At 41.0% G+C, this 21692-nt stretch overlaps 1 protein-coding gene across 1 annotated transcript; it reads left to right on the plus strand.

Annotated features, from left to right (window-relative positions):
* The first annotated feature begins 9603 nt into the window (after positions 1-9603).
* Positions 9604-11121, plus strand: LOC141782579 (NAD(P)H dehydrogenase [quinone] 1-like). The gene is made up of 6 exons (XM_074659119.1): positions 9604-9775; positions 9889-10056; positions 10134-10264; positions 10338-10451; positions 10536-10637; positions 10743-11121. Exons 1-6 carry the CDS (start codon positions 9772-9774, stop codon positions 11040-11042), a joined length of 819 nt encoding a protein of 272 aa, XP_074515220.1. The 5' UTR covers positions 9604-9771; the 3' UTR covers positions 11043-11121.
* Positions 11122-21692: the final 10571 nt, after the last annotated feature.

The following is a 21692-nucleotide window of genomic DNA, read 5'->3' on the forward strand; positions in this document are numbered from 1 at the left end:
AAAAGCTCAATGAGCCTTTATAGTAGATGGCTGGGAGTCTGTAAACCACAGTGCACAACATTCGGTTCGGTCATAAGCTGTTAATTTCACCAGAGCACATGCTTTGCCATTTGCAGCACTTTAATGGTCCCAGTGCTGATGGAGGTACAGGGTTCGGAGAAGGAGGCTGAGGGTGTGAGGGCTGTAGCTATATCAAAACAGGGGTATTAGGGTTCTGGGATTTTATTTTTGATCTGCTCATCACTCAGAGGGAAATGTCACTGCTAATCATTACTAACATAATCACTGGGAGTAAATCACCAAATGGCCTCCACCTCTGTGACGACGGTGGAGAATGTTTCCTCAGACACTACCAGAAATGAGCGTTTACGGTGCCATTTCATGTGTGGTTATTGAGAAGGCCTCGGTCTAGGGCTAACATCATTATCACTCTCTCCAAGATGTGACCGTTTCTTGTCTTGTTAATTGGGAAATGTCACCCTGGATACGCTGCTCATCACAGGCAGAAAGAGACGTCATGTGATGAAGATAATTTCTCAGAATGGTTGTTAGTAAACATTAGTATTTGCACACTCTCTCTTCTCAGTGAGGATCTGAGGGCGGGAGGAAGTGCATCCTTTAGTTAGACTTTATGTAGCTACTTCATTGATTTGGATATGTGTTATTTATTAGCAATGCATGTGATTATATGAAGCATTGTGTTATAAATAGTTCCAAATGGTAGTAAGCATATGCTTAATTATGATTGTCGATTACATTAATTAGTATGATTATCAGAGGGTCCTTGGAAAAATGTTCTACCCTGTAAGAAATCCCTGGCTGCAAAAAGTTTGAGAACTTCTGATCTACATTATAAAGAAAATGACCATTTTTTACCACCATGCAGCCGGCTGTTTAAAAAGGTCAGATGATGAACAGCTCCTGGTGCTGAAATGAAGTCCAGATCCACAGATCATCAATGAAAACAAACAAGCCAAACCAAGAAAACTTAATTCAAAGTAAAGAATACTGTAAGTCTTTAACCCTCAGAGACCCGCCCGCGATCCCGACTGAGACTGTAGCAGGTTCAACCAAAGGAATCCATTGGTAACATGTCATGTTAGCTAGCTCAATAACGCTCCAAAGTTAGGCTAAATTTTGGATAGGAAAAACTGGCATGGCCATTTTCACAGGTGTCCCTTGACCTCTGACCTCAAGATATGTGAATGAAAATGGGTTCAGTGGGAACACACGAGTCTCCCCTTTACAGACATGACCACTTATGTTATTATGATTTATGACTAGAACAACTTGACACACAGTGCTGAGCTGCATCTCAAATTAATCACATGATGTACACCACTTCTATGTGACATCTACTGTTGACCTGCTATCCCCCCTAAAACCCCTGAACCCCCCAAAAAAGACAAAAAACAGGTCTATTCTGGGTCTCAGAGGGTAAAGTCAAACACATTATTTCAGTGAAAGGGATTTTTGTCTCATTAGGCCAAAACTTTTTCTTCCTGTGCCTTAACAGTTTAGCAATTTAAATTAGTCAATCTTGGCTAAGTATTTCCAGTTTATTCAATGTTGATTAATGTCTCTGAAAATATAAAAAAAGTCTCTCAGTTTTGTTGGAACCATCTTTTACCTAGAGGCTCCAGCTTTGGCTGCAGCCCAGCGTCTCAGTCTCAGCGCAGGTCTAATGAATACATAACGCCCGATCCCTCCACATCTGTCAGAACTTTAGCTCTATACTGCAGATAAGCTCAGACACCTGGCCAAGACTAATGATGCCTTGCCCATGAAGATTTAAAACCCCATAATGAACTATTTCATTTCCAAGAATATTCAAATCAAATAATAAATAAGACATGTGTCTGCACTTTAGTTATAAAACTAGACCTCCAATGTAAAAAAACAACAACAATTTGATTTAATTGTGGATCCATTGTGAACGTATTATTGGAGGACATCCAGGTTTCTGTGTCTCTCTAGCGTCCTCTCTTCCGCCCTTTGCTACACCAATTCTCCTGGGTTTAACTCCTCGTCTGTCTCAGTCTGGACACCATCTGTTTAAAGGCCAGAGCCCCAAACCTCACATTTTCATCTCCTCCTCCTCCTCATCTGCTTGTTAATGTGTGTTAATAAACAGGCACGTGCAAAATCTTTTGCTTAGATCCGTATTTCAGTGGTGAAAGAGTTTGTGTTGACCCACTGTCATTTTTATTTTCTCATATATTACTGCAAGTTTTTGTCCAACTTTCTGTATCTCTTTACTTCCTCCTACTTTCTATCACTAGTACCTTCTGTCGTGTCCATGTGCCAGTTTCTGTAACCCTCATGTGTAACCAACAAATCACACACTGTAAATGCAAATGAGCTGAAGTAGTTTAATCTTAATTTGGTCCCTTCATTTATCCCACCCCCTTCCCTCAGCTCTCCTCTGTCTGGTTACCATCTGCTGTCATATATTGTTTCTGCTGATTTGGTATCAGATGACAATCTAATCGATCAGCTTTGTCACCATGGCTACAGCGGTGAGGAGGAAGAGGAGAGTGGAGGAGCAGGAGGAGAAGAGAGGTGAGACGCTACAGCAGTTGTGCTGCATTTTCTCAAGGTTTTAGGCAGGACTTCCTAAAGCACTTCATCTTTTCTAATTCATTACTAAAGGAAGATGAGAAACGTCAGGCAATAATGCCAATGAAAAAAAGCACAAACAAACTACAGTTACATGAATAATGCATTTGGTGAGATTAAAATGAACAAGAATTGACTGTGTCAGGACTACGACAAACAATTATTTACATTGTTGATTATTTTGGTGATTAATTAAAAATCATCTATTAAAGGTACAGTTTGTAGGATTTGGCGGCATCTAGTGGTGTGGTTGCAACCAACTGAGTACCCCTCTGCTCACTCCTCCCTTTCTAAGACTGCGTTAATGTGAGCTGCCGTGTGCAAAACAGTGGTAATGCTGTTCGCCTCGCTCAGAGGCCATCCTTACCATAATAACACTACTTTAGGAGCAATGGAAGTCAGATGGCGGCTGGCGGTGCCACGGTTTTTCTGCAGTTTTGAGGCATGTTGGAGAACTACTTTGGCTTTCAGGTAATGTAAAAACGTGACAGCCTCTCTCTAGAGCCATTGTTTGGTTTATCTGTTCTGTGATCCTGTAGAAAATGGTGGAGCTACATGGCGGACTCCGTGAAGAAGACCTCCTCCCTATGTAGATATGAAAGGCTTATTCTAAGCTAACGAAAACACAACAATTCTAAGTTTCAGGTGATTATACACTAATGAAAGCATAGTTATGAATATGATATTCCACTTCTGCTAATAGATCCCCCGAAATGTTGCAAATGTTGCTTTAAGTCTTTCAAATTAAAGGAAAATCCCCAAACTGCTGAAAACAGGGAATGTTAATGACCTTCGCTTAATGACGTATGACTTCAAAGATTAATCAATTATCAAAATAGTTAACAATTAAATTTCTGTCCATCGACTAATCGATTAATTGCATAGTTTCAGCCCTAGACTGTGTGTGTCAGCTGGGAAGATGGGATCAAAATTGAAGGTATCTGATTTGAAGAATAAAATACAGAATGTATGACAGAAATAGTATATATATATATATATATATATATATATATATATATATATATATATATACATCATACAGTATACACATATATATATATATATATATATATATATGTGTATACTGTATGATTCAATTGGTTATCAGAGTCGTGTTCCCTGCCAACATGCATAAATGTGCAGTTTGTCTAAAGGCAAGCATACAACACCGAATAAAGTCTCTAATACAGCAAATGAATGATTAATAAATATTAACTTTGTTTAAATATGGAACCATTCTTTCAAGGAAATTGAATGGAGTTGTACCAAGGTTGTGCCATGCACTTTCCAAAAGTAAAGTAAAGTTAAGTGCTGCTGCTATAATCTAATTCAGTTGAGTTGTCTCTTTGTCTTTTGTTTATTGACAACATAACAAACAATCTAGGCACCTTAACAAGTTTTATACAGTTTTACTTCCAATCTGGCACTTTGTTCGTTTTTGTTTTCAGGGCACAAAATTCCCAACTGTAAAGTAAGAGAAAGAGCATCCTGGAGGAGCAGGACGAGGCAGTAAACACACCATTTACAAAATGTAATTGATTGAAGAGAAGCTTAAATGGAAAAGCAGAGTAGATGGATTTGTTGCACACCTGAGGATAACACAGAGGAATGCCTGTATGAGGTATTATGTAAGTTAAAATTATCTCCTTCAGCCAATTCAGAGAGACAGACATTACAGAGGACACCTGTTTCTAGCTCTTCAGGGGTAGTTAATGTACAGCGGAGGGGCGTAAGACATGATAAAGAGGGAGACTTTCACTCAGTCAGAGAGTTTACTCTGGAAGCAGTGACTCTTATCTCGGCCCATGCCTGCGCTGACATTAAATAAATATGCAGGAGGTTTGTCTGTCATCCACTCTATTAACAATGTTTTGCTGCCAGACACTGTCACAGTTCAGTGAACATCACTTCATCGTGTTGCCTTCAGGGGCTTTGGCTCAGGGAACCCTACTTGACTGACAAAATATAGTAAGTCACTTATTATCCCGATGAGGACAGACGAGAAGAAAAGGTGAGAATAGATTGGGATTATAATATACAGTATGTTGCATTGAAGTATAGCATTAGTTTAGCAGTATAGCAATGTTGCCCTTGACAAAATACAAAAACTACAATGGTAGGGAGCATTTCAAATGAAATTAAAATAAAAAAAGAGGAGGACACAAAGTAATCAAAGTTGTCAACAAATGTAGATTCTTCATTTCAACTTGTTAATGTCAATTCTTCTCTGTTTCCTTTTCTGTTTTGTTGCAGAGGAGACGTGTATCTCTCCTTATTTTGGGACCAACTGTTGCCAGGAAACTCAGAGTCACAGCTGTCAGCTTTAGCAGACCCTTATTGCCCCTTTATAACTGAACTGAGGGCAGTTTATTGGTCTGATATAAGAACAGCCAGGAATGTAAAATGATTAAAATACCTGGTAATAGGTCAGGCCAAATGCAATATGTACAGTACGGCTGCTCCCTCGGTCGTTTTGGTCTTAGTTGACAAAGATTTCTTTTCTCAATTAGTCGTTTTTTTATGCTTTTTTTTCATGCTGAATGATTTATTTCTGAGAAACTTATGAGCACATCTCTGGTAAACACAGGATTGAAAGTGGTGCTTTTGTGTGATTCTTTGTGGAGAAACTCAGTTTTACAGATCTGTTGATTAAATCAACTAATCGATTAGTTGACAAAATCGTATGAGTGATAGTTGACTAAGAATTTCTTTGGTCGAGGACAGCCCTAATGTACAGTATAAAAAGGATTTTGCAGATAACCTGAAAGAGATGTTAACATTAATCCAAATGGAGACTAGCACAGATGTGTGAGGAACTGAAGGTGAGAGAAAGATTAATTTGCACGTTCCTCTCTTGAGGCTTTCATTGTTGAATCCCTTGATATGGAAAGAGACTGTTGTTTTGATATTGTCTTTCACAGATTTTAATTTACTCTGTGATTTTGAGAACTCAGCACTATCTCATTGGGGATGTTTTCAGTTTTAGTCACACTCCACCCATCCTTTTTACAGAAAATGAGCATAATCCACCTTGAGATCAAAACAACATGCCTGCTGTTCCATATAAGGTTATGTACTAGCAGGTTCAGAGGGTTTTCTTTATTCATTACTTTCACCAAAAGTAAAGACGCCTCTTATTTATATATAACAAAAAAAGTCAGAGGATGAAAGAGTTCAAGGACGATGAATCACACTATCACACTTTTAATGTGATGTTCTGCAATTAAATGTGGCAAATGATTAGACACGTGCATTGTTATTTTTATGCATACAAGTGACAGATGCTTGTTAGCACTCTGAGTCACCAGCTCTCTTTCACGTTTCACTGTCTCGCACAAAATCTGATGTTACAGCGACATAAAGTTCATCTCCTGGCAGGAACTGTGATCCAATTACTGTATATGCTCCATCCACTGCCTATTACTGTTGTACCATCACAGGACAGGATCACAAACTTTTATTACACTTTTAAACTTTGGATGAAAAGCCAACAATGGCACAACTGCTACCATGTCAGTCATGTGGAATGGTGACTTCCTCACTGCAGGTGAGCAACTTGGTGCTCACTGCTATATGCTGCTCCCTAGTGGACTATAGCTATTTTGCTGAGAAAAGTAAATTCATGGGAGTTATTTCTTGTAATTCAATCTCAGTCACACATAATGTAGCTGATGATGAACTCACCATCAACTGATGTTAAGAGGAGAGATTCAGGTAACATGTCTGTGCTTCAGGGCTGTGGTTCACATTGACAATGGGGTCAGGGACCTTTTCTTAAAGATCTGCTTTAGTCATTTGTTTTTCTTTTATAATCAGATACTTTCTGTGTGTTTGATCGCTGGGCTATGATAGTGAAACAGGCCTCTGTAAGATCTAAACTTCCTCCATCTGAAACAACTTGAATGACTTTTAATTTGTAACCGTATCAGGCAGCGGTGCTGAGATTGTGCCAACAGTATAACGGTAAATCCCGGACCTCTGTTTACTTTCGGTCATTGGAGTGATTAGATCGGTGACATTAATCTGTTAAAGGTTGCAGTTTGCATGCTTTACAATGATCCTGTTCTGCCAATCTACAGCCACAATTCATGACTCACCATCTGGATGGCTGTTACTCTCTTTCCTCCTCAAGCTCTGGCAGATATTCACAAACTGTGATTAAACCATAAACTGCATCAAATCAATCTCTTTACTGGGGGAGGAACTGGGCACTGTCGCCATCTAGTGGTAAAAAGTAGGAGTAGGAAAAAGGGTGGACTATAGGCCAATGAGCTCCTGGGCACTGACCCCATCGCTATCTTGCCTCTTGTCAGTGACATTTTGCAGGTTAACCAAACACTGCACAATAATATTAGTATTCTGTTCATGCTGAAGATGAAGAGTCCAAAGCTCCCTGACACAGTGACACCCCTTCCCACAGGTGTTATACAAGACACTATCAGTGGTTCCCAACCTTTTTCCTTAAGGGGCCATTTTTCTATCATTGAGTAAACTAGCGACCCCTGACTAAGTGATACATTTTATGGATATTTCATATTTTATTCAATGCATAACAGTAACAGTACAGAACAACTGATAACTGTACAATTAACTCAAATAGTGAACGCATGTAAAACGAGAGATTTGGATGAATTTTGAGCAAATTATTTCCTGTGAATATTTCATCAGAGATGTGTTTTCCTGCTATTTTGAGGAACTTTAAATTTATTTTATGTTTAACAATCATACATACTTATTAGGCTCCATTTTTTGGACAAATTCAGTGTTTTCTTCTCCCTGATGCTTGGCCATTGTTCTATCAGCTCTTTGGTCGTTTTAACTTCGTACTTTTCTAATACAGGATGAGGCTGTTTAGCAGAGGAGAGAGTCAGTGAATATAACTTGTGTTCACGCCCTTATCCTGTTTATGTCTTCAAAAATAATAATCCAAGGTTTAAAAATAACAATTCCATTTAGTTCTCTTCACAGAAATTAATGAAATGTTGAGATATAGGCCAACTGCATATTTAAAAAAAAGTTGTTTTACAGCCTTTAAAATCAAGAAGGCCTCGCGACCCCCGGTGAAGCTTTGGCGATCCCTAGTGAGGGTCGGGACCCCCAGGTTGGGAACCAGTGCACTAAAGGATACTATACAAACTTTTGGAAAAGAAGCATCAAAGGAAACCTGTTACGCAGGTTATATTTGTGTTCAGTTATATATCTGATCTGCTGCCAACTATATTTAAATGTATTTACTAATTCTAATGTAGATCTTCTGCAGCCCAAGTATGCACTCTGCAGCTGTAGGAAAAAATCTAATTATAATGAAAATTAAAAAAAAATGGATCGGACGTGGTATCCTTACTCAACTTAGATTCTCAGTATGAAAGGACTCAGATCAGTATAAGGAGCAAAAAAGAAGAGATTGGGACACCCCATTTGACGTAGCTCTGTCTTTTTACAATAAAAAAAGAGTTACTTCCAACAGACACGCTAGTTTGGGGGCTTCCAGATCCCTTAGGCCCCTGGTGAGCCAGTTTGGTAATCCCTCCATGGGTATGTTAGTGTTGTCCTTGTCACATTTACAATACAAATTTGTACTCTTATTCTACTTTTGTAGCATCTGCATTGTGTTGCAACATAGGTGCAGTAAGTATAAGCAGCGCTCTATTTAAAGTTTGGCCACGTATAAAAAAGACCAAACAGCTGTATTTTCTCACATTGGCCATATGATGGCACTGTAGGCTACACTTTCATATTATTATCCAGCATTTATCATAATGACAAACAAGCTAAAAGCCTCTGTATGTACGTGTATGTACCTTTTTAGTACCCCTATGTATTCTATAACTGCATGGTTGTGGTTTTGTGTAAAGCAGCTCCTAAAGGTGTGCTGCAGATGTTCTGTCGAGCCTGACACATGTAGTAGAAAGTGTGAAACAACATTGCAACAAATCAATCTTCGATCGTGTAGCTCAATACATCACATAAACCATGAAAACATACCTCTGGGCAAAACACACACGATCCCCTCCCGTCACAACAGAGGGAATGCAGCCAGAGGCTCAATGTGAAGCACAATGAGGACCAACATACTGATGGTGTAAAAAACAGAGAGGCCACACAGATGAAAAGAGTCGGCCTCGTAAACAACAGAATTCCTCATAATTTTTATTTTTAACATGCATGTGGCAAATACCTACCAACCCTTAAAACCTGAATCAACTTTAATAAGCGAGAAAAAGGAGAGACAATGGGAAGAAAGGTAGCTGACAAAGCGTATCCATATGTCTCACATGCATGTACGCCTATGATAATAGTAGTTGTTCATTAACCCCTCCTCCTCCTCCTCACAGTGGCTGGATAGATTAGGAACTTTTTGGTCCCAGATGTGTGCCAGCTCATGTCTCAGGCCTTTGATGTCCACTGCTGAGTCTTTTTTTTGTTGCTTTTTACAGGGCAACATTCGTGAGCGGGCTTGACCGCAGGCAACTGTTTCTTTAGAGGAGAGTAATGTAAAGGAAAACAGAGCTGGAGAGCAGTAACAGTAGAGCAAGAGGATCACTGGCCCACATCTGCTTCATGTGGTTTCGAAGACATCAGGAGTGGCACACAACTTTTAGACATCTTGTGCCCAGACAGACAAAGGCAGACACGCATGCTCTCAAACATCCACGCGGTTGCCGTATAAAAGACACAAAAACAGTACACATGGTGCAAACCTACGCTCTGTTTGTTTCTGGGAATAGACTAAAATGGGAAAAGCACACATTGCCTTGAAGTAGAAGATGTATGTACAAGAGTATTATTGTAAGTTTATCCTGTGTTTAAAACAAGCTAAATCTGCAGCTGGTTTCACTAACATAACATATTCTTGGCTTTTAGTGGAACGTAAATTCCACTTCCAATTTAAATATGCTGTGCAGGCTCAGTGAAAGATTATGTAGATAATGTTGATGAGAGTCCTGAGAGAGGCAGCTGATTGGATGATGAGCTTGATTGCTTATTGGCAGCAGCACCTGTGAGAGTGCAAATGAGCCAGAAGGCTGTGTGTTGAGAGTCGTGGTGTATAAAAGCAGCATCTTGAACACTGCTCCATAATAAGCTGCTCTTTCCATCAACACACCAGCTGATTTTGAAGCTCATCATTTGCATTTGACATCTTGCATCAGAATGGGTAAGTTTTTCCAGCTCTGTGCTCTCATATTTTGCTGAGGGTTTTGGCAGTATGGGTCTCAATGTTTCTGATCTGATGTGCCCTCATTTCTAAAACTTTAATTCTTGTTTTAGAAGCGCAGAGAGTGTTGATCGTGTATGCCCACCAAAGCTCCAGCTCATTCACCGCTGCAGCCAAAAATGCCGCTGTGGAGGCTTTAACAGCTCAGGGCTGCAAAGTAGAAGTATCTGACCTGTACGCCATGAACTTTAAAGCCACTGCTACTGCCGAGGACATCACTGGTATATCAATGTCTCACTGGTATTAAAACAGTTTTGATTTGGTCTTCAGAATTAAAGGAAATATTTTGTTTCTGCAGGAGAAGTCAAGAATGCCGACAACTTCCGTTATGCTGAGGAGACCAAGCTGGCGTGGGAGGAAGGAAACCTGTGTGATGACATCACTGAGGAACAACGCAAACTCACTCAGGCAGACCTCATCATCTTTCAGGTAGAGCCTGATTGACGGTAATGTGTTTGTGTTAAGCCCTCTATTGTTACTAACTTTAAGCCCTACTCCTCAGTTCCCCATGTACTGGTTCACTGTTCCTGCCATCATGAAGGGCTGGATGGACCGGGTGCTCACACTGGGATATGCCTACTCAAATGAGAAGCGATACAGCCGGGGAATCTTCAAGGTAAGGGATCAAATCATGAGGTTTGCTTTGCTAGTCTAAAGCTTTTTTTTTACCCCCTCTCTAATCTGTTGGCTTTCTGCACAGGACAAGAAAGCCATGCTGTCCTTCACCACTGGGTCTCAGGAGTCCATGTTCAGTGCAAATGGCATTAATGGAGACATGAATGTTACACTGTGGCCACTACAGGTACTGCATCAGGATGAATTGACTCAACCAAGCATTAAATGAGCTTTTAAGTGGCCATAACATTATCATGTGACTATATCAACACTAATTTGTTTCTCTCTCCAGAACGGCATCCTGCACTACTGTGGCTTCCAGGTTCTGGCCCCTCAGATCTTCTGGGCTCCGTCTCACGTTTCCTCTGAGGCTCGCGACACCATGCTGGAGGGCTGGCGTAAACGTCTGCAAGGCCTCATGGGAGAAAAGCCACTTTCTTTCACTTCCATGGACTGCTTTGACAAGGAGAAGGGTTACCAGCTGAAGCATGAGGTCCATGAGAAACATGCTGCCAAGGAGTTTGGCCTGAATGTGGGGATCCACCTGGGAAAGGCGCTGCCACCCTTCAACCAGATGAGAGCTGGAATCTGAAGACAGCGGGGGGTCTCATTTTATTGAGTGCCAGGACTGTCTTTAATTGTATGATGGAAAAATAAAAGGCTGACTGAAATATTCTGACTTTCTATTAAATGAGTACAGGGTGCATATACAATGTCATGATCCAATCATGAAGTGCTGGGTTCTTGTACTGGGTTTTGCATATACAAGAGGTAGAGCCAAGAAATCCATGTAAAGGACTCTTAAGTGGTCAGCATTTGCACAATAGTTCAGTCTTGGTAATTGATTCACCACTGGGTTGTCTGCTTTAATGGTGCTACAGTTACTGTGTATTACAGTATGGGCTATTTTCTGTACAAATGGTAATGAGGCCACATGATGTCCCTTAAGCTCCTGCTGGGACCTTATTAGCAAAGGGCACTACAATATAGTTCCAAGTGCAAAATATAATTTTTTAAAGTGACTCCTTATCCAACATTTTTCTTTAGTTTCATACTCTGGTCCTCAACCCTTGTACAAAATACATCTGGCTTATTTGAGCACAAGATAATGACCCAGTCTTGCTGATTTCAGTTGTGTACCAACTCTTAAAGCAGCAGTGGGTAGAATTGGCACATATGATTTCAAAAAAGTTATTTTTATAAAACTATCCTGACAGTAGTGCATGAGACAGGCAATCTGTGTCCTCCGGTGCTCCTAATGGCATCGGCAAGATTTCACAGACCGGAGGAAAACAACCGGTCAGAGCCGGGCTGGAGCCTTGCCGTCTCTGAGCAGCTGCCAATCACTCACAAACTCTGACCAAACTAGGCAGTGCTGATCAAATATGAATCCATATTCTGTTGCACTATAATGCCTATTTCTCACCTCAAATGTTTTCAGAAACATCTTGTAGTGTACTGTTTAGCTGTAAAATGTGACCTGGCAGCCATGTTGAGGAAATACCAAGCACCGCCCACCAGCCGGAGCACAGCCAATAGGAACGCTCTCTCTCTCTGAAATGACTTGTGATTGGCCAAAGTCTCCTGTCACGTGCTAGATTTTTTAAAGCCTGAAAACATAGCCATGAGGAGTTGCAGAAGTCTAGTTATCTCTCAGAACACTTGATTTACAATATGCTGAAAGGTTATTATGGAGGAGTAATGCTTGTACTGCATGCTCGCAAAGACTTCTATCAAGCACAAATCAACTGAATGGAAATACAAATAGCAGCTACAATGTTGTTACAGCACGTTTCCCAAGGCAAACACTGCACAAAACACTACATAAAGTAAAAAATGAGAAGGTAATTCATTGTGTGCGTCGCTATGTTGCTGTGACGTCAGATGTTTGTATCGGCGAACTCAATCTATATAAATCTTGCCCAAGTTTCCGACTTGGAATTCAGACTTGAATCGCCGTTCCTTTGAACTTTTCCGTGTCAGAGGTAATCTTTTAGTACAATAGATTGCAGCACAACTTGCATGGGACAATTCTACATTTGAATCTTTCTCTAGAGTGCCTTTTGTAGCTCTCTTGGTGCACGTTTTGTCCAGTCTCTAGAGTGGTATCCCGGCTCTGACCCCTCAGATCTGCTTGGCCTCTTGGGAGAAACGCCCTGCCCTTTCCTGAATGCTTTGATGGGGAGAAGGGTTTCCAGCTGAAGTCCATTTGAAACATGTTAAACAAGGAGTTTGTCCTGACAGTGGGAACCCACCTGGGGAAACCACTCCGACCCAACAGCCAGATCAAAGCTGGAGGTTGGCGATGACTCTTTTGGTTCTGTGAGTGCAATAAAGCTTCATTTCTTGCTGATTCTTGTGGAAGTTTTGACCTGAATGTTTGGGTGGGCTATGTTGTGTGGTCACGTTTGTGTTTTGTTATTTTGAACAAATCATCATCTCGCATACCGTCTGGTTGAAGCTGAAGTGCTCTGTACGCTGTATACAGACATGCTGACGACCGAAGAGTCCGCTTGCAAGCGTTTTTGGGCTCTACACAGAAACATAAGTGGCGGAGCACTTTTCCCAGAGAAGCAGCTTTTGTTTGGGTATGGAGGAAATGAGATGGGGGTGGGGAGGGACACTTGAGGAAATGGCCTTGCACTCTGATGTCCAGATCACAGCCTGTGACATGCAGGAACTCAACGGTGTGCTTATTCCACAACTGGGGTTTCACAAGGTCACAGTATGTTTGTTTGTGTTCAGCCAGGTCATGTTTCATAATCACCTGCCAGAACATGTTGTGATCATTTCCTCATTTTGCTGTCAGAAAACAGAAGAAGTTCATTGATCCTGAGTTATCCAGTAAGCAAAGTACAACTTTGAATTTCTGTTGTTTAAATTGTGCTGAGGCCTCTCAGCTAAACACCCCCTTCCCACATGAGAGGAGTCGCAGCTGACAGTGTGGTTAAATAATGACTTGAGTGAAGTGTTTGAAACGTTTGAATCATTATGCACTAATTACCTTCATCCTTATAATTAAAATGCACAAAGGCTGCGTCAGTAGATCTACAAAGAAACGTGGACAAATCCTCTTGTTGTCAGTTGGAAGTTTTTGGAGTTTGCTTTTTCTATAGGCATCATTGACCCTGACAGAAAACTGTAGAGTTGATGTTTGTATTGCTGGGTTTTGGGGGCATTGAGTGTTTATGTATGTAAGGGTTATGCCACAGTCTCTGATCTGGTGTCCATCCTGCTTTCCCATTGTCCATCCCAGTTCTCCCACACTGGCTGCAGGGAAGGCCATTTTTGTCCGGCTCAATGGGAGGAAGTGGGCACCGTTTTTATTCCAGATACGGAACAGAGTCACCGGAAAAGCAGTCCGGCTGCTTTACTGAAAGCTTAAATACACACCATCATTCAGATTTAAAAAATAGCATTGTAATGTTCAGATGAAGCCCTCATTAGCGTTGATCTTTAAACTTAATCAAACTTTAAAGCTGAGTTGCTCCAATAAGAAAACACCTTTAGATGAGAAGATTGATGCTACACTCATGTCTGTTAGCTTAGCTTAGCACAAAGACTGGAAACAGGGGTAAACAACTAGCACGCTCGAACAAAATCTAAGCTAACGGCTGCTAGCGGTATAGCTTAATATTTAGGCTACCGTACAGACATGAGAGTGGTAGCCTATTGAGCTTCTCATCTAACCCTTGGCAAGAAAACAAATAATGTCAATATTCCTTTAAAGGTATAACATGTAGCTTGTCAGTTGCTGTTTGTAAAAACGAATCAGAGAAATAAAACATAATTTTTTTATTGTTTCAAAGCGGTTATATTCTAAAACACGAATAAACACACAACTAACTCCGTACAACCCTGCGGGAAGGTGCCGAGTTGCCAGATTTTGAATGGATGCAGCCGATAGCAGCACACAACAGCCACTGCACACAACAGAGGAGAGACAAAGGAACAGGGGAACTCACAACGGTGTAACAGACCCGTTCTCATCCGTCAATTACAGCCGCAAAGCATCTAAAGGGGGACTTGTGCCCATCAATGTATAGCATAATGCTTGTGCCTTGGTATCAGAAGCCAAGAGGCGTGACAAAGCCGCGATATTTGACCATCTGAACGGGCTGCACACCCTGCGCGCTGTTTTTGGCTGGGGGTTACACCCCTACGTCGCCCAAAGAAAATACAGTCAGAGGGCTTGCTGCAGGGTCTGTTGGGTATACAGTAAGTGATGAATGAGAGGGATTATTTTTCTATATATCTATATGTCTATACACGTTTTTTTTTAGGAAATTGTTGCATATTATACCTTTAAAGGAATTATAAATTTAAACATGAAAAGTATCTACATGCATGATTGCTTAAAACTGATGTCTGCACTGCCGAAGCCAGATGTGATTGATTGTTCTTCGTTGACTTTTGGGTGTTTTGATTAGGCCGTAAATGGGTCCCTGTGTTTGCACCAGATGTCATAAGGTTAACAACAGGCCAGCCATTAAACACTGTGACCCAAAACAGAGGGGAAAGAGAGAGAGAGAGAGAGAGAGAGAGAGAGAGGCCGATGGCAAAGTGCAGGAGAAAGAGGGCTCAGCTGAGAAATGAGGAAACTTATTTAACCATCCTCTCACTCTTTCAGAGGCGACATTAAAATCCAATTAATCATACCTCAGCGAAAGCCACAGCTTGTTGAACTTTGCCTGTGTGTGTGAGAGTCCATGTGTGTATATACACGAGGAAAGTGAGGCACAGTTCAAGGCAGTTATATTAAGATTGGCAGCAGGAAAGGTTCGTAATGAAAAACTACGCTTTCGTTTCCCTTTATGCTTTTTGACTGAACTTCTAAACTGCCCCCTTTCCCTTCGTATCACAGAGTGTCCATTGTGTGTTCCCCATCATTATGAAACTGAGGAATTCACTCTGACATCGGAGCACAGTCACCCCCCAAACTACACCAATCACAGTAGCCTCTTAAATCAAGTTATTCTTGCAGCACATTCAGGGAGTAACTCACCATACCTGAGACACTATAGACACAATATTTCAGGTTGATCAGCCTTTGGCATGACAAGAGATAAAGTGTTTTTATGGTTTTATTTTCTCATAAATTCAGGGTGTAAACTACTTATCTGAAAATGTGTGTGTGTGTGAGTGTATCAAAGATAACTCTCTCAGGGCCCTATGTTTGTGATCACAGCCTGAGCAGCTGCTTAGATAAAATAATAAAAAAAGGTTGGACTGAAACAGCTGTGGAGGAACACAACCACAAAAAAGCCAAGGAGCTCTTTATACAAGGTCCAAAAAAGGACAGAACAACACGGGTGGAAAAATAATAACAATCACCGCCTCCTTCCTCTTTTCATGAACTCCTGCAGGATGTGTCTTTCATGCCTCGCTCTTTTCATCCTCATCTCCATCCTTCTTTTGTGTTAGCCTTCTCCTCTCACCGGTGTGAAAATGCACAGGAAACTTTTACCACAATGGGACTTTTCACACATCTTTTGCTCATTAGGGATTTGAGCGTTCACTGGAGGCGTATTCCTCCAGGGGACCTGACTGTATTTTACCGCATAAGCAAGCACTTCACAAATCATCTGTAACGTAACCAATCACTGCTCTCCACTCCACGCACCCAGTTAAAAACCTAAGGTGATCAAGCATTTTCAGTTATTGGCCCTAAATTGTGGAATAGTTTGCTACTAACAAATAGATCTTCCCCCCTCCATTGATACCTTTAAAACCCATCTAAAGACCCATCTCTTTTCTTTATCCTATTAATTATCATCATGAAAACATGCCTGACTGCACTCACACTTTGATTTGTTTGCATTTAATTGGGTTGTTTGTGCAATACTGTTGTGGTATGGATTTATAAAGATATTCTATGCTTTTATTCTAGGGCTGTCAATCAATTAAAATATTTAATCCCGATTAATCGCAAATTAATCACACATTTCTTAGTATTTAATACTCTTATCAACATGGGAGTGGACAAATATGCTTTTTTTATGCAAATGTATGTATGTATTTATTATTGGAAATCAATTAACAACACAAAACAATGACAAATATTGTCCAGAAACCCTCACAGGTCCTGCATTTAGCATAAAAAAATATGCTCAAATCATAACATGTCAAACTGCAGCCCAACAGGCAACAACAGCTGTCAGTGTGTCAGTGTGCTGACTTGACTATGACTTGCCCCAAACTGCATGTGATTATCATAAAGTGGGCATGTCTGTAAAGGGGAAACCCATTCATTTCATTCACATATCTTGAGGTCAGAGGTCAAGGGACCCCTTTGAAAATGGCCATGCCAGTTTTTCCTCACCAAAATTTAGTGCAAGTTTGGAGTGTTATTTAGCCTCCTTCCCGGCAAGCTAGTATGACATGGTTGGTACCAATGGATTCCTTAGGTTTTTTAGTTTCATATGATTTTATTATCTTCAGGTAGCTTTAAAACTGAGTCGACTACAACCTAAAAATTGCAAATTGCATTAATGCGTTAAAGAAATTAGTGACTATTAGGGATTATGGCGTTAACTTTGACAGCCCTATTTTATTCATTTACTTACATTCTCTTATTTATGTCTGTTTGGTTTTTTTATTTGACCATTTTATCTTATCTCTTTGTAAAGCACTTTGGTCAACATTTTTTGTTTTCAAAGGTGCAGTGTATAGGATTTGGCGGCATCTAGCGGTGAGGTTGCAGATTGCAACCAGCTGAAACTACTCCCGTGTGCAAAGCGTGTAGAAGAACTATTGTAGCCGACGTGAAAACACGAATGGCCAAATCTAGAGCCAGTGTTTTGTTTGTCCATTCTGGGCTACAGTAGAAACATGGCGACCTGCTCCGTGAAGAGGACCTGCTCCGTATGTAGATATAAACGGCTCATTCTAAGGTAACGAAAACACAATTTTTGATTTCAGGTGATTATACACTAAAGAAAACATACTAATACTATATTCCATTTCTGCCAATAGATCGCCCTAATTGTTTTACACTTTTCCTTTAAATGTGCTCTATAAATAAACATGCCTTGACTTGACAAATCAGGCTCCTGACATTCACTTCACTTCACTCAGTGATGGGGTCCAGGCAAGCCTGTTCTGTGCAACTTTGAATCACTTGCACGGAAGGCCTGCCATCATGGTTTTGATGAATGGACGGACATCAGGCTATTGGCCTCCATTCAGGCTCTGATGTATGGAGTGCCTGGTACTGGGAAGCTGACGTGAGGCAGCAAAGCTGTTTCGTATTTACGAGCCAAAGTTTTTGAGTGCGGCCGGGGGTTCGGGGAAGGCTCTTGGTGGTTTGGGGCGTCAGAGTGACAGGGTTAAGACGGCAGTCAGCCATTATGCCCCTCTCTAAATCCTTCTCTATATTGTAATGAGAAGCAGATCTCTGCTATCTCCACCACAGCCTGCAGAGGGATGGGAGAAACAGCCACATGGTGAACACAGCACATCCTGTCTCTCACTTCTGTTTGATCCCTTGCTCCCATGTTGACTCCTCTTCCTTTTTCTATCTCTGATTCGATCTTCTTTCTGGCTTTTGTTTCATGCATCTCCCTTGGATATTTCATCTACTGTCACACATCGGTATAAACAATGAAAGACTACAAATGGCCTCATATGTTTCTGTCTGTGTAGCTGAAGCTCAGTTGAGACTATGAGGAAAGACTAGATGAATGAATGGGAGTGCTCGTGCCCCTCACTAGGAGCTCCAGGCACGCAGGGCTCAACTCCAGATGCTGCCTGGGTTGCCACATCCTCGCCGTAATCCCCCTGCAGTGCCGTGTTCGCTTGTGTGTATGTGATCGGTGGGGAGACCATGAATTGGAACCACCTGGGACAGAGAAAAAAGGCTTGAGGTAATTTTCCATCACATATTGCACTGATGATTTTGATCATTTTTAGTGCCGCAGGGTAATTTTTAAAGGACATGATATTTACAGTGTATCGCCATTTATATCTTTCCCCATTAAAGCGAGACAGGCTTAATTCTGCTAGCATGTTTATCTCCATTATTTATTCCACCCTCTTGTGTGAGTGCCAGGGAGTCGTGTTTATATCCAATAAAGCCAGCAGTGTTTGGTTTTCCCTAAGTGCTCACGCTCTTATAAAACTGGACATTTCTTGTTTGCAAATGGAACGGCACTTTGTTGATGTTAAATCGGCCTGTTTATCACTGATGCAAAGTTTCAAGTTAAACCATGAACTTGATCCCGGTGACAATGTGTCAACACTGATGCTTTCACACACACAGCCGTGGGCTAGCAAAGCAACACCTAAAGGAAATGTAGCCAGTGAAGCTGTTGCTGCAGGCTTCTCCAAAACACTAGCGCATTCCAGCAGCAGTGCTGATGGTCCATTTTTCATTTAGCGTGACAGGACAATAGGGGTGAAAGTTAGCCACCTTATCTGTGAACTCCGTGTCAGCAGCATGGAAAGGCAGCGTGTTGGGAAGCATACATCAGGATTGTCAGGATAGGATTACTAGATTAGAGCTGCAGGCCCCAGGGGACACAGTGAGACGGACACCTTCTCGTGCAGCCTGTGGACAGATTCTGTCATTTGCTAATCCATAGCGGACACTCATTGTCCCCTGGGGCATCTTTTACCCATCTTTATATGATCCCGATGACCCGGCTCATATTAATGAACATGGTGTGTGTTTGTGTGGGTTGTGAATGGGTGGTGGCGAACAGAAACCTGTAATGTTTGGGAAAAGAACATGCACTGTTTGAGTTACTGCTGCGTGCAGAGATGATAGACAACGTCAATGGACTGTATGAGTCACAGCCGGTCATAGTCAACAGCTATGAATTCACTGACAGATTCAGTGAGGTCAGAGAACTGGAAATGAAAAGAGCAAAGAGAGAGAGAGCTCTGCCAGTCAGAGAGAGAACGGCTATGTAAAAGGCAAGATTTTAAAGCCGCTATAATCACTGTTTTTTAAGCCGTGCTAGCGGCGTGGCTCTAAGGATGGCAATGTCTGTCGGTCGGTCCACCTCTTTGGTCCAGACTGAAATATCTATGGATTGCTATGTAATGTTCAAGGTCTCCTACTGACTTTTCCTCCAGCACCACCATGAAGTTGACAGTTGTGATTCAGAGTGAAATATCTTGAGGTGATCCTCTGACTTTTATTCTAACGCCAAAGGCAGGTCAGTCATTCAGTGATATTTCTCTACATCTACTCAATGGATTGGCACAACAATTTGTACAAATATTCATGGTTCCCAAACAATGGGCCTCATGCAGGAAGCTATATACGAACAATTTTACTACAAACTTATTTTTTAATTTTTTATCCATCATCTTATTTTGTTAGTACACCTTGATTTTCTGGGACTCAGCAAAGTTTTCTTATTTTTGCTATTCTCTTATAGTAAGAGAACATTTTACGAGTGGTCAAAAGCACTCTTACTAAGATAAGAAATAAACATCTCATCTCAATTATGTCTTGAGGGAAATGTATATTGTCTTGGATTATGCTTGCAGTTTTAAAAACGTGATTAACGTAACAAAACAAAAACACCACAAATCTACTTGGTTATGTTTAGGCAACAGAACTACTTGGTTAGGTTTAGTAAAACATCATGGTTTGGCTTAAAATTGTATGATTGTTACGTCATTTAAGTTACGGATGTAAATCAAAATAAGTCAACATCGACTTTTGTTGATAACCCTTCCACTTCGTCCTCCTCCCTACACGGAACTTCCATGGACTATGATTAGAAACATATTTCAATACATCATAAAGAAACGTAATCCGAGAGAAAATAAGTTTCCCTCGAAGTTTTGTTGTATGGGAACGTCATTTTTAGGAGACCAGGCTGGATGAATATAGTGCAGCATTTAGCAGAGTCAGATATTCCCCTTTATGACTTGGTAAGGCGCAAACAATGCAGATCTAAAAGAAGAGTGAATATTGGACTTATATTTGCCAGATGACCAGAAAACCCATCTCCAAATGAATGCTCCGATGCTGCTGGATGTTCACCATAGTTCACCATATCACCTTAAAAGATGGTGATATGTCGGTACATCTTGTTTCTGCTGCTCCCAAGTGGCCCCAAAAAATCCAGTTTAAGAAATAATGTATTTCACATTCCTTTTAAAGGTCACATATTATACTCCATTTAAACTAGTTATTATAGGTCTCAGACACCTCCAAACCATGTCTCTGAAGTTTTTTTTTCAAAAAAACAATCAGATCATGCATTCCAGCATGTCTCTATAACCTCTGTTTCAGCCCATTTCCAAAAGTGCTGATTTCTGTGTCTGTAGCCTCTGTCTCCTCCCACTCTGCTCTGATTGGTCAGCGTTTTCTGTCAATCAAACGTCCTCAACAACAGCGTCACCCTCCCCCTCCCTCCCGGAGAAGCTCTCTCTCTCTCTCTCTCTCTAGAGAGAGAGAGAGAGAGAGAGAGAGAGAGACGAGTGGAGAGATAGCAGCTAGAATAAAGTTTATAAACCACTTTAAAGTTTATAAACCAGAAACTTCACCCAGCGCACGTTACCGGAGGAATCTGATCAGAAATCGGCGACACATGATGAACATCTGCGGTCCAGATTCCAGGTTCTCCTGACGTTTCTCTCAGGTAAATAATGCTGTTTATAGCTCTGTTAGTTAGCTCAGTGTTTACCTCATGCATCAACTCTGTAAACCGTAAACATACACTCTGTTTTACGTCTGTCTTTACAGATCCATCTGTGAGAAATGACCGACAGAATCATCCCAGAGGAGAGCAGACAGCTGAGAGCAGATAGCTGAGAGCAGACAGCTGAGAGCAGATGGCTCTGTTTACATGGAGATACAGAGCTAACCCGTTAGCATGTAGCTAACCCGTTAGCATGTAGCTACATGCTAACGGGTTAGCTACATGCTACCGCTATGACACGGTGTGTAAACACAGCGACCATCAGGGTGGAAAATAGAAGATGTGAAACAGTAGTCAGTTCATTATTTCTGCTAAAAGATAAATGTATGGAAGATCAGAGTAATGGTATATTATTTACAGTAGTAGCTGTCTCTGTGTTACCATGACTACAGACCACCGGAGCTTAGCTTACCATAGTTTACCAGAGCTGAAGACTTTCTCCTGTACCATGTTAACATAACTAACTAACAGGTGAGATGATTACAAATGCTGTGAATAATTAATATTGTCATCTGTCTACTCAAATAAAGTTTGACTGTGAAACAGAAATGTGTTGTGTTGCTTACAAGTCACTATTTACT

The sequence above is a fragment of the Sebastes fasciatus genome, chromosome 14, assembly GCF_043250625.1.
Source record: "Sebastes fasciatus isolate fSebFas1 chromosome 14, fSebFas1.pri, whole genome shotgun sequence".
NCBI lineage: Eukaryota > Metazoa > Chordata > Actinopteri > Perciformes > Sebastidae > Sebastes > Sebastes fasciatus.

Excerpts from the sequence above, each read along its gene's own strand:
- LOC141782579 (XM_074659119.1), top strand. Across the intron at positions 10,057-10,133 it reads TACTGCCGAGGACATCACTG|GAGAAGTCAAGAATGCCGAC; the intron begins GTATATCAATGT and ends TTGTTTCTGCAG. Across the intron at positions 10,265-10,337 it reads CAGACCTCATCATCTTTCAG|TTCCCCATGTACTGGTTCAC; the intron begins GTAGAGCCTGAT and ends CCTACTCCTCAG.